This window comes from Dryobates pubescens, chromosome 30, assembly GCF_014839835.1.
Source record: "Dryobates pubescens isolate bDryPub1 chromosome 30, bDryPub1.pri, whole genome shotgun sequence".
Taxonomy (NCBI): domain Eukaryota; kingdom Metazoa; phylum Chordata; class Aves; order Piciformes; family Picidae; genus Dryobates; species Dryobates pubescens.
Window position 1 is genome coordinate 4383179 of NC_071641.1, and position 13064 is coordinate 4396242.

At 43.2% G+C, this 13064-nt stretch overlaps 1 protein-coding gene across 1 annotated transcript in view; it reads left to right on the forward strand.

Moving 5' to 3' along the window:
• The window catches only part of DOCK1 (dedicator of cytokinesis 1), a 347686-nt gene that overhangs the window by 17839 nt on the left and 316783 nt on the right, over positions 1-13064 (forward strand). Inside the window, exon 2 of the mRNA XM_054174763.1 lies at positions 8250-8333. Within this exon, the coding sequence (XP_054030738.1) occupies positions 8250-8333 (84 nt within the window). The remainder of the gene's footprint in view (positions 1-8249; positions 8334-13064) is intronic.

The window sequence follows — 13064 nt, forward strand, 5'->3', positions numbered from 1 at the left end:
CTGTGACATGGAGCTCACTGCTAGGGAAATGCTTGGTGAAAGACACTGTCTTTGCAGACTTGTTGGTGCACTAGAGACCTGCTGCAATGGCAAGGGAAAAAGTTTCAAGAAACAGGGGACTGATGTGTCAAGAATCTTCAACTGGACTCAAGATGACTGAAGTGGGGACTGCTTCTGTTATGTATTCTGATATGTAACTGGACTTCATTCTTGTTGGCTTGGCCAAAACCGCAGCAGAAGTCTGAATAATAGTTCTGCTTCATCCCATGAAGGATGAAGGTCCTGAGGAACTGGCTGTGTCCATCTGTGTCTAGTCTTCTACCCACTCTCTGTAAGAGGTGCTTCTTCCAATTACTTGAGAAGCTATGTGCCCTACTTGAGCATCAAACTGGCAATTAGTGATTGAGTGTTGCTATCTATCCAGACTTCACCTTAAGTTGTGCTGGTGTTTAGCCTGGAGCATTGGACTGGAAAGGGCTTAAGGATTTGCCTGGACTGTGCATGTTACCAATTTCCCTTTCATAAGATGGTTTTTAGGTTGAATTTGTTGTGTTTGGGGATGTCTGTGCCTGCTGGTTTGCCAGGACAGTTTTCAGCTGCACTGTTCTGTTTGTGACCTTCTCCTAAGACTGCAGTTTATGTTGGTTGAAGTTAATGCTGTTGGTGTCCCCTGCTTGGCCGTGTTCTGCTGCCTTGACTACTCTGTCATTGCTGTTTTCCCCTGATTGCCCTGAGCTTTTTACAGGGCTACTGTAAGAAAAATCGCTGAGGTTGTGAGCAAGCTGAACTCCCTGCAACTGTTGGCTAAGGGATGAGGTGGGCTGCAGCATGGGTGCAAGGGGAAGGACATGCAGCTGGAAGCACATCAGCCAGCGATGGGTGTGGAGCTGCAGTGCTGCCAGCTTTGGTCACTTATCTCTTGGGAAGCCTCTGTCTAATGCTGTGGCCTGATGTTGACTCATGATCAGTTTATACACATTTGATGCTCTGCCAGCACTGACCGTAAGCTGAACTAGTGCCTCCTCCCCTCCAGTTTAACTCTTTGCCTTCCTTCCCAACATCAGCAGATACCTTGATGCATCTTGAAGGTTTTGAGATTTTGCAGAGACTGCAGGTCTCTCTTAAATTTTGGTTAGTTAAAAGCACAGAAATCCTTTCTTCAGGGGCACGTTAGTAAGCATAGTACGTAGTCAAATGCTGTCTTTGCCCTCGTTGAGGATGTTGCCTGTAGGCCCACCATAGCAGGAGCCAAATCATCACTTCTTAGTGTCCTGCAGTGAAATGTAGGAACTTGAATGGAATGGCAAAACTCACTTGCTTTGTGATTCTGCGTTACCAGAAGCCAGATGCTGAGACATCTGCCTCTAGATGATGATTTACAAACAGAAAACAGCCTCCTGCTTCTGCCGGAGCTAGTGTGAAGAGCTGGCATGATTACTTCTTCCACACAATGTGTTTCAGTTAATGGACTTTTTAATATTAAAAATCAATTTGAATGTTCTTGATTGTGCTTCCTGTTAGCTGTGCACTATGGCACATTAATGCTATTACAGTCAATAAGGGTAAGGATATCTATCATTTTTTTTCTTAAAACACTGGTTTCAGCTTTTTACTTTCAGTACTTAGTGCTGAAGTTCTCTGAATATAGATTAGGTAGCAAGGAGGAGAGAGAAGGCTGGTTAAAGGAATAAGTTGTCATTGCTGGAACGAGTCCAGAGAAGAGCAATGAAGTTGGTGAGGGGTTTGGAACACAAGCCCTATGAGGAGAGGGTGAGGGAGCTGGGGCTGCTTAGCCTGGAGAAGAGACGCAGGGGTGACCCTTATTACTCTCTACAACTCCCTGAAGGGAGGTTGTAGACAGGCGGATGTTGGTCTCTTCTCCCAGGCAGCCAGTACCAGAACAAGAGGACACAGTCTCAGGCTGCACCAGGGGAGGTTTAGGTTGGATATCAGAAAGAAGTTCTATACAGAGAGTGATTGCCCATTGGAATGGGCTGCCGGGGGAGGTGGTGGAGTCGCCATCATTGGAGGTGTTCAGGAGGAGATTTGATGGGGTGCTTGGTGCCATGGCTTAGTTGTTTAGGTGGGTTGGATTGGTTGATAGGTTGGATGCGATGATCTTGCAGGTCTCTTCCAACCTGGTTTATTCTATGTGTTCTATCTTCGTTAGCTCCCTAAAGAGAAAGTATCTGGCTCAAAAGAGGGGGAGGAAGAAAAGTGAGAACCTGAACTTGGTTCATAGAAATCTTTAAGTTCCAGCCCCATGCCATGGTAGGGACACCTCCTGCTAGATCAGGTTGCTCAAAGCCTCATCCAACCTAGCTTTGAACACTTCCAGGTTTGGCACCTCCACAGTTTCTCTGGGCAACCTGTTCCACTGCCTCACCACCCTCATAGGGAAGAATTTCTTGCTGATGTCTAGTCTAAATCCAGCTGCTGCTTTTTTGAAGCCTTCACTTCTCATTCTGTCACTACATGCCTTTGTATGAAAGTCCTCTGGAGCTGTCTGGTAGTCCCCTTCAAATACTGGAAGATAAGGGCTTCCTCGAACCTTCTCTTCTCCAGGCTGAAGAATTCCAACTCTGTCAGCCATTCTTCACAGGCAAGGTGCTCTGGCACTCTCCTGGAGGCCTGTATCTCTTTAATGTTATTACTCTTTTGATTATTGCAGGAAGGACAAGTGTGCATCTTGTTCTGACCTACCTCAGCTCTTCTTGCAAGATTCAGCAACAGGGCGGCTGCGCTTCTGATTGAAGTTTGGGCATTGCTCTGGATGTGTGAAGTTTCCTCAGCTTATTAATGCATGTTGTGTAGTGATAAGACACCAGATGTGTTGCAAAACATATTGCTCCCCTGTGTTGCCATCTGTTACAAAACCTGACTTGTCTAGTTATGTTTATAGAGGCATGGGTGGCCCTTCACTGTTTCTAAGCTTCACTCAGCCAACATTTGGTGTTGCACCTGTGCTTAGGGTCTCCTCTAAGTGCAGAATATTCCTGTGTGCATTTATTGGTCTCTTGAGTGTCCTGCTGCTCATTTTGGAAGAGGGAAGGCAAGCTGTCATTGCAGGGATTTTGTTTTGAGGGTGCCAGGATCCAGGTTCAGGATTCTCTCTCCCTCAGTTGATGTTCGATGTAGTTCCTGGAGCAGAAGCAGTGCTTCTGGGCTTGTGTAGGAATCCAGTTTCCACGTGAGGTGAGATGTGTTTCAGGTGGAGCAGAGGGGAAAGCAATTTTCTTCCCTTGAATAAAAAACTAGAAACTCCTTACTATGTGCTTAGTCTTGCTGGATTTAATCTGGTCCTGCTGGAGAGAGACCTGAGACAAGTCATGTTCATGGATCATCAGTAAGATGTAGTGTGTTACTGGGAAGGAGGAACTGAGCTGTATTTTCTTCATTAGCTTAGTAGTGACTGTTCAATTCTTCAGGCTTCTCCTCTCAGAAATGAATCCTTTGTGACTCTTTGGATGACAGAATAACTAGAATATTGAGAGAGAACCATGAATCAAGCTTGGTGAGATCAGGAATGGCAAAACACAAGGTGACTTTAAGGAAGGAAGAACTACCCTCACTTAATACACACATAAAATAACAGTCTTTTACAAATCTTAAGTACAACTCCTGACCTGTACATGGCTTGTTGCTTTTTCCTTCTTGATTTAGCCTCAGCTGTAATAATTGAAAATTTGGGTAAGTAACAGGATTAAAGAGTCTCACTACTACTGAAAGCAGCCTCTTTTAAACAGAACAGCAGGAAAACTTTCAGGTTTTTTTTCCCATACTAGAGAGTTTGCAAGACACTTTGCTTCCACCTCTGTTTCACCCTGCTTTTAAGGAAGAAGCACAATTATGATTTTGGAGATATTTTTAAAGACAGCATAAAGTAAAAGTGATAATGTGTTAAAATGTAGTTTGCTTTCTTTAATGTGGAGTGATTAATACAGCTTTTAATGCAAAGCAATTCCAGGGAATATTACTCTAACGTTTTAATGGTGTCTTAAGGTATCTCAGCTTTCATACAGTCAGAGGGAAGCTCTTTCAGTGCATGCTTATGTTACTTTTGTTTGCTTTTCCCTTTTTTCCCCTTCTGTCACCTCTAATTCTTTTAGTGTTGCACTGCTCAGTTTTCTAATGGGTGCAGATTAATGAGTGAGGTTTAGTAGAGGTTTGTTTTGTGTTCTGTAGCAGTAAATGGGTTTTTAGTGCAATTACTGTAATGTCCGTTCATTGTTCTTTTCTTTATTAACTCCTAGAGTTGAAAAAACCCTGGCTCTTTCTATGCCTACGCTAATCCTTTGCTTTTGGCACTTCAGTACTTCTGTGTAGCTGTGCTTTGTGGTTGGGGATGGAAGGAGGAGGGGAGCAGGGAGAGCCTTTACCCAGAGAAATACTTTGCTGAAAGCACATCTGTGGAGGAAAAATATTTCGGTGGTACTGATACCTTCTGTGCTGTGGCAAAGAGAAATGGCTTCAGGATAGTTTGCCACTGTGGCTTTGTTCTTAATGTTTTCACTTCTGCTGTCCTAGTTCTGCTTGTTGCATCTCAGAGTTGAAATCTGAAGTTCACCCATGGTTTTGCTAGATGCTCTTCAGTCTTTGTGTCGGCTGACTCCACCTCATCCAACAGAGACGTATTAAACTCTCATGTATGCTTACAGCCCAGACCCAACTGTGTTTTGGGCTAATTCCCAGCATCGTGGGCAGCAGGTGGTGGGAAGGGATACTGTTCCTCTGCTTTGCTCTGCTGAGATCCCACCTGCAGTGCGGGGCCACTCTCAGCACAGGAGAGACATCAACCTATAGGGATGGGACTAGAGGAGGCTGCAAAGACAATCAGAGGGCTGAAGCACCTCTCCGATGAAGGCAGGCTGAAAGAATTGGGGCTGTTCAGCCTGGAGGAAAGAGGGGTCCAGGGAAACCTTATAGCTACATTTCAGTATCTGAAGAGCACCTACAGGAGGGCTGGGGAAGGACTGTTTAGAAGGGGTTGTAGTGATAGGACAAGGGGTAATGGTATGCAACTGGAACAGGGTAGATTTTGGTTGTGCGTAGGAGGAAGCTCTTTACAATGAGAATGGTAAAACAGTGGAACAGGTTGCCCAGGGATGTGGTGGAGGCCCCATCCCTGGAGACATTCAAGACCAGACTTGATGTGACCCTGGGCAGCCTGATCTAGTTGAAGGTGTCCCTTCTTGCTGCAGTGGGATTGGACAAGATGACCTTTGAAAGTGCCTTCCAACCTGATGCAATCTGTGAGTCTGATACTTCATTGGCAGTACAGACTGTAACCCAGACTGTGGGACGTGACAGTGGGTTGGAAGAGCTTGAGATTCCTTCTGTGGGAAGACAGCAGAAGGATCGAAGAAGCAGAAGTCTGTAGCTCAGAAAGCAGCATCTTTGCTGAGCTCCAGGGACTTTGATATCTGTTCTTCATGGTCTCTTCAGTTACCTCTATCGCACCCCTTGAGGAGAAAACATTGTAAGTAACCACCTTCTAAATGATAAGGGATGAGAGTGGTTGGTTGCAAGAGGGAAGCTTAGCTGTGCCTCTTCAACTGAAGCTTATTAGAGAGGGGAAAATAATCTGTGCGTGGATGAAGAGTATTGGGATGCTGTATTAGTGTGGTTAACACTAATGAGCACTGGCTGGGTCTTAGTCGTAAATCTTCTGATGCTTGAGTAACTGTGCTCCTTATCTGCCTTGTGCATTGCAGGAAAGGTTCTCTAAGTTAGGAAGCTGTATAACTCTATTGCCAAAACAGTGAGCCTTGGTTCTCAGCCCAAGTGTGATGGGGAGGCCTGATGTTGGCTGGTGTCAGTGTTCCTAATGCTTCATTTGTCTGAGAGTTCTCAGAGCTGAAAATCTGTCATGCTGAGAACTGGATTTTCCAAATCAAGCAAAACTTAGTTCAGTTAAAATAATTTTGAAGTTGTACTTCAGGCTGTTAAATATTGGTGAGTCAGAATACAGTTGATCAGACAAAATAGAGGCATACCAGTTTCGTGCTTTATTTATCCCAATTTTGGCTTTTCCTTTAATTAAAGCCTTCTTATTTGCTTCAATCAAACATTTCATCTGTCATAACATCTTTAGATGTCACTCTATATAAAGTACACTGAGAGGGAGTTATCTGCTGGCTTACATAGGAGGATGCAGTGTAGTTCAAGACTTGTTTTGCAGTCACAGGGGTGGAATGCACTTTGTAGTTATTTGGTTGCTTGCTTCGTGATCTTTCAATGCTGCTGCAAGCCAAAACTATTTTTTTTTCCTGTTTTGTTTTGGGTTTTTTTTGACATATTTTTCACACATCTTTAAAGACAAATCTTCCCTCCATGGGCATTGCTCCCTGCTCAGTTCAGGTCAGTGGGAGCTGCCTTGGGCAGTAATTACCGCTTGATAGCTGTTTGTCATCTTGTGTTGAAAGAATTTGGCATTAATGTGAAGCTCCTGTGATGTGACCCTCCTTGTTATGACAGATAGCAGTTAGCACTCTGGGATATAAATTTTAATGCCTTTTACTCATAGCTGCCTTTGATCCTAAGCATTATTCCATTAAATGTTTGAGAAATGCTTAGCTGAGGTGTGAATTGAGTACAGGGCTGGTTTTAATCATCAATAATGAGTTTTTTCCTGACTGAGATGCCTTGTATGAGGCAGCAGGATCACTCATTGGGGCCTCAAAGGTGGAAGGCTCAAGGTGGATTAAGTTTTGGATCCATTGAGCACCCACAAGTCCTCTTGACTAGTGACAGCTGTGAGTGTTGGAGATATCTAACCAAATATCCAAAGGAAGGAGGTGTTGAACTCCAACCATACACTTTTGGAGGACTTAATATTGAGTGTGTAACTCTTATCTTCCCTAGTGTGTGCAAAAACTGGACTGCAAACATTTCAGATAAGTGTTATTGAGCAGACTGTGTTTGCTCACCATCCCTCTGCTCAGAGCAGTGTCAAATGTTCACTTTTGTGAATGCTTTTCACTGAACTTACTCCTGAAGAACAGCAAATAGGGCTTTGAAATATCTTGTGCCAGATACCTGGGAGGGAGGGTTTCCTCTCTTTATTAAAGAAAAAGTTAACAGAAACATTAAAACAGGAACAGCCAGCTTGGATTGTTTTGATGTCAATAAAACTGTGTTGCTTTTTGAAGCCTTCATTTAAATACTGTTGATACTAGTCTCTGCGATGCACTTGACCTTTCTTCTTTTTACCCTAACTGTCTTCTCCTCTGTTTCTAATCTTATTCTGTGTTGTTTTCTCTTTCAAATTGCTTTTTCATTTTTTTTTTCAATTTTTCTCTCAGATATATTTATTTACTACTTTACTTCCTATGCTCCCCTAGCCTGTTAGCAAGAGAAGTCCCACAGAGAAAAGGGTGAAGACAACCCACCATATATTTGTGGTTAGCATTGTAAGTGGGGAAACAAATAAGTTCAGGTGGGAATAAATAGTAGCTCCTGAAAGCTACAAATGAAGCTGTGCCCATGGCTGGAAGCAGCCCTGGGCACTGTGCCTTGCCCTCGTGGTGGGATTAGACCTCCTCATGTGCTTGCTTGGACGTGCCCTGCTTGTGCACTTGGGGCTAAACTGATTATCAGATTTGAAGTCGAGGAAGTATTTTACTTCAGTTATCGATTCTTACAGATGTAATTTATGGTGCTGATCTGTGTAATATGGGCCCTAGCCTACTTCTTAGGATGGCTTGGGAACAGAAGACTGTTGGGCAGGTAGGTGGGGGTGCTTCCTTGGGTACGATGTCGCAGTGCATTCAGCTGTGCCTTTTGACCCTTTGCTGTAGATGTTCAGTTAGAGGGCTTTTTGGGAAGTGATTTGTGACCTGTAATGACTGCAGCACGTGTCCTGTGAACTGTTTGGTCTGACCATCTGTGAAGATTTCTTGTGAGAAAGGGAGTTACTTGTAATTCATCCAAATGTTTCTGTTCCAACAGCAGTATCTGAGTCCCACTGGATCACTTCTCACCAGTGCTGCACACCAAGGCCATCTGGATGCATTCCTATGTGGCCTGCTCTTGCAGGGGGGTTGGACTTCATGATCTCTGGAGGTCCCTTCCAACCTCCATCATTCTGTGATAGGACTTGGACAAATGTTTACTACTTTTCTTTTACTATCTTCTTTAGAAAAGCATTGAGAATGGCAATAAGTAATACAAACAACTATGTGGAGAAACAAAATCTCTGGAAGTTCTGTTGTCTTGCATGTTCTAATAGCAGTGTTTTCTCTGTCCAGCTCTCTACAACTATGACGCAAGGGGACCAGATGAACTTTCCTTACAAATAGGTGACACGGTGCACATCTTGGAAACGTATGAAGGTAAGCTGGTGAAAGCTGCATTTTAAAACACTTGTTTCTGTAACTGCATTACTTCTGTGACCTTTCATTTGTGCATGAACTGCTTTGTTGCTAAAAGACAAACCTCGTTGTTTCTAATGAACATAGAAATAACTAATTCTGGATGCAGATGAAGATGCTTGTGGTTGATATCTGATGAAATCCCATTTCTTTTTCTGTGAATGTGCATTTGTCTGGATCAACTGTAGCATCTACCCTAGATTAGAGAAATGCTAGATGGTTTTTGGATACCTTTGGGTGATGCAAAAGAGCCTACTGCTGAAAAATGTAATCTGAATTAGAAAGTCACCTGGGTCCTAAATTATTCATACCTTCCTAGAATGGGTACATGTGTTACAGTGCTGTGGATGGCTTTCAGACTCTTCAGATGTTTTGCTTGTTTTGAGATGAAGCTCCAAAGAAATTTTTCCTCCTTTGTCCATGCAAAAGGGAATTTGAATGCTGAGTTTGATAATCAACAGAATGCAAGGATTCTCAGAACACTTCAGCTCTTGCTCAATCCAGTACTGAGCCAAACGAAAAACAGCTCTTTAATTATACCCTTGGCTTGATATTTTATGACGTGCTTCACTTTGGAAAGGTGCAAATAACATAACTAAATTATCATGGAATGGTTTGGGTTGGAAGGGACCTTAAAGATCATCTAGGTCCAGCCCCATGCCATGAGCTGGGATACCTTTCACTAGACCAGGTTGCTCAAGGCCCTGTCTAACCTGACCTTAAATGCTTCCAGGGAGGAGGCATACACAACCTGTTCCAGTGTCTCACCACCCTCACTATAAAGAGTGTCTTCCTAATCTCCAATCTAAATCTCCCTTTTCCCACCTTAAATCCATTCCCCCTTGTCCTATCTGCAACAAGCCCTTGTAAAACATCCCTCTCCTGCTTTGCTGTAGGCACCATCAAGTACTGGAAGGTTTCTGTAAGGTCTCCCCAGAGTCTTCTCTTCTCCAGGCTGAACAACCCCAACTCACTCAGCCTGTCCCCATAGGGAGGCTGCTCCAGCCCTCTGATCATCTTCATGACCCTTTTGTGGACTTGCTCAAGCAAGTCTGTGTCCTTATGCTGAGGGCACCAGAACTGGACATGGCTCTCCAGAGCAGAGGGGTGGAATTGCCTCTCTTGTCCTGCTTGTCACACCTCTTTTGGTACAGCCCAGGACATGGTTGCTTTCTGAGCTGCAAGTGACCATAGGTGGCTCACGTTGATTTTCCATCAACTGACACTTGAAGTGTCCTTCACTTCAAGACTCTTCTCAAGCTATTCCTCACCCAGCCTGTATTTGTGCTTGGGATTGCCCCAACCCAAGTGCAGGACCTTGCATTTGACCTCACTCAACTGAGCGTGGGCCCACCGCTCAAGCCTGTCCAAGTCCCTCTGGATGGCATCTGTTCCCTGCAGCGTGTCAACCAGACCACACAGCTTGGTGTCATCTGCAAGCTTGCTGTGAGGGTGTGTGTTTCAAATATTGTAACACTTAATGTCTTATAAAACTATGATATACTCTCATATTTTTATTTGCTTCTCTAGACACTGATCTTGTGGTAGATCTGTGTGATAGATTTGTTCCAGATACTGGCTTAATAGAGTATTTTTAATTCTTCTATTTACTGAAACCAAGTTATTTCAACACAAGTAGCAAGCTCTGCTCATCACTGTGCAAATGAGTTTTGCTCGTTGTTCCTAGGATGGTATTTTCTTACAGCTTGCAGCTGCAATGCCAAGCTTGACTCCAAGCAAAGTAATCTTTCCATTATCTGAGGTTATAGAATTTAATAAAAACGCAAAAGTTTCAAATGCAAATGGAGTTATTTAAATATTGGGCACCATTGTACTTAAATATTAAAATTGATTTGTTTAATGAATGTGGAAGGGACTCTGAATAGAGGATCTGAAATAATATCAGATGATGACTGCTGCCAACTAAGTGGGGCAGTGGAGATGACTCATTTTTCCCCCAGACTTGGAATACAGAAAGACCTTCACACTCATGGTTGTTAAGCTTTGAGCACATGGGATGAGTTCATGTTAAAAGAAATGCAAATAAGTTCATGTTCTCCTAAACATTTTATACAATGATTACTCATTATGTACCTGCTGTGATGAGAAATTAGATGCCATAATTCTTATCTCTCCTGTTCACAGAGCTGCCATTATTAGGTAATTATTTGAGCTGTTTGATCTCCATGCTCCTTTACACAATTTTTCTGGTTCTTGCCCCAGGAGTTTTAGTACCGTTTGCAGCAGCTTGCAGGTGTGCTCCTGGGGATGTCCCTGCCATGGGTCCTGTCTAAGGGTTGTGTTTGGCTCATCACAGCATAGTCAGTGTGCAGAAGAGCCCCCTGAAATGAGCCTGGGATAGAAAAATCATTTCAAGGGTCAGAAATCACTGAATCATTTTGGTTGGAAAGGACCTTTAAGGTCAAGTCCAACCATTGTCTAATTCTAACAAGTCTGATGCATCACTGTGTCTCCCTGGCTCCAGAACTACAAAGTTTATGGGCACATCTTCATTCAGTTTCTGTACGTTATTTGGTGAGATGGGCAAATGGAACATATCTCTAAGTGTGGCTGATTAAGGTGAATAGCCATTAAATGTAATGGTAAATAAGCCTCAAAACTGAGCTTGTGTGTTTGAACAGTAGTTAATTTCTAGAGCTGCTGTGGGAAGAGAATTTGGATTCCCAAATAAGTATTTCCAAGGAAATTACTTCTGATGCTGCGAAAACAAAGTGGTTTGGTTTGGTTTGGTTTTGATGTGTTTTTAAAAGCAGCAAATATTTTTATCTGGCTAACTGCTTAGTAAATAGATGCATCATAAAGAACAGTAAATGTTTGGATATCTTGTAGCTTTGAAAGACACCTATTTCATTGAATATTTACGTGGATGCATGTTGCCATTTGTTATATCCCATAATAGACAAGTACCTGATAGCAGGTTGGAGACATGTGAGGGTTGGTCTCTTCTCCATACTAATTAGCAATAGGACAAGAGAAAATGGCCTCAGGTTGCACCAGGGCAGGTTTAGGTTGGACATTAGAAGAAACTTCTTCACTGAAAGGGTTCTCAAAGACTGGAACAGGCTGCCCAAGGAGGTGGTTGAATCCCCATCCCTGGAGGTGTTTAAAAGATGCGGAGATGTGGTTGCTGAGGGACAAGGTTTGGCACCAGCCTTGGTAGAGATAGAGAATGGTTGGACTTGATGCTCTTAAAGGTCTCTTCCAACTGAAATGTTTCTGTGATTTTTAAGGGTGAGTGTGGAAACTGTAACAAATCAATAAGCCATTTAAAAGCCCTGCTCACTTCAGAAAAAAGATCTGGTGTCAGCCTGTTCCCCTCTGGTATTTTTGTTTGAAACTGAATTGGGAATGAATAGAGTGGAGAGGATCTGTGCCATGTACTCCAGGGAAGTGTTGACACCAGGTATTTTCCCTCTCTACTCTCAGGCTTGGAATTTTTCATATTGATTTTTTTTTTCCCCCCTTAATCTCCAAACCCACTAAGATTATAAAATCAAGAACTAGAATTAGAAATTAGGCAGGGCCACAGTGTAGGTTGATGGGTGCATTAGGATACCTCTTAGTCACTGACAAGCTCATACATACCTCTATCACTTGATTTCATGTGTGAGGGAGTTGGTTGTTTTGATAGGGCCTGTATTTGGAGAAGCGTGTCCCTCACCTTGGATGGGAAACTAAGAAACTGAACAGTCCTTATGGTTTAGGTAGCTGAACAGAGATGACTTCATGTGTTTAAATGACATTGTCCCTGTAATGTGTGTGTTGATGGCAAGACTCAGTGCCTCCAGTTGAATTAGTGACAGGTAGCTCTCTTTGAAAACTGAGCTCCCCATTGCTTAGCTACAGGCTGGATACCCAGAAAGACCTTGATTTAGGTGGTGGCTGCCAGTGAAGAGCCTGGTTGGACTTGCCTGGTCACATTAGGACCTTTACAACTAGCAGGAGTACAACCAGTTCTCCAAGGTAGAATTTGGCTGCTTTCTTACCTGCAGTCTCTTGTAGCTCTTAATGCTTGTGGCAAAGCTTCACAAAGCCAGAGGTTCAGTGGTGAGGAGCTTTCTTAACTATGTGGCCTTTAGATCTGTGGGTGTAGTATAAATTCTAGAGTTGGAAAGCACAGAAGATGGGATGGGAGAAGCAATGTGGAAGGGATAACATGGTTGTGTGTTCTTTAGTTTCTACAGTGTGTTTGATCAGAGTTATGGTGCTTCTTGGTTTAGATACCAGAACTTGAAAACATGGGTTTATTCATAGAAATTTGAGAGAAATCAGATCTTTAATAGGATTGAAATGTATGTCTCTGCAGATGTCAGCCAGTGCAGAAGCACTTTGCCTTTCTTGCACCTGGGCCAGAAACTGTGCATGGTTGTTCCAGTAAGTTTTGGTTAATATTCCTGAAAGGAATGGAAATGTGAGATGTGAGGCCATGGCAGCCTCTGTAGGGGTGTGAACTGTGTTGGTTGTAGACACCAGATTAAAGGAGACAGAACTAAGCATCCCCAGGTGTCACAAAGGATGGGCTTTGGATGTGGTGTGAAGGCAATGACTTTTTACCTTTTGCTGATGGAGAGCAGATGGAAGGTCCTGTGTGCTTGGGACTTCAATTTGTGTTTGTAGTCTCAGAGTGTAGATAATGAGTTTATCAGCATGGGTTTTCTTCATTGAGCTTTA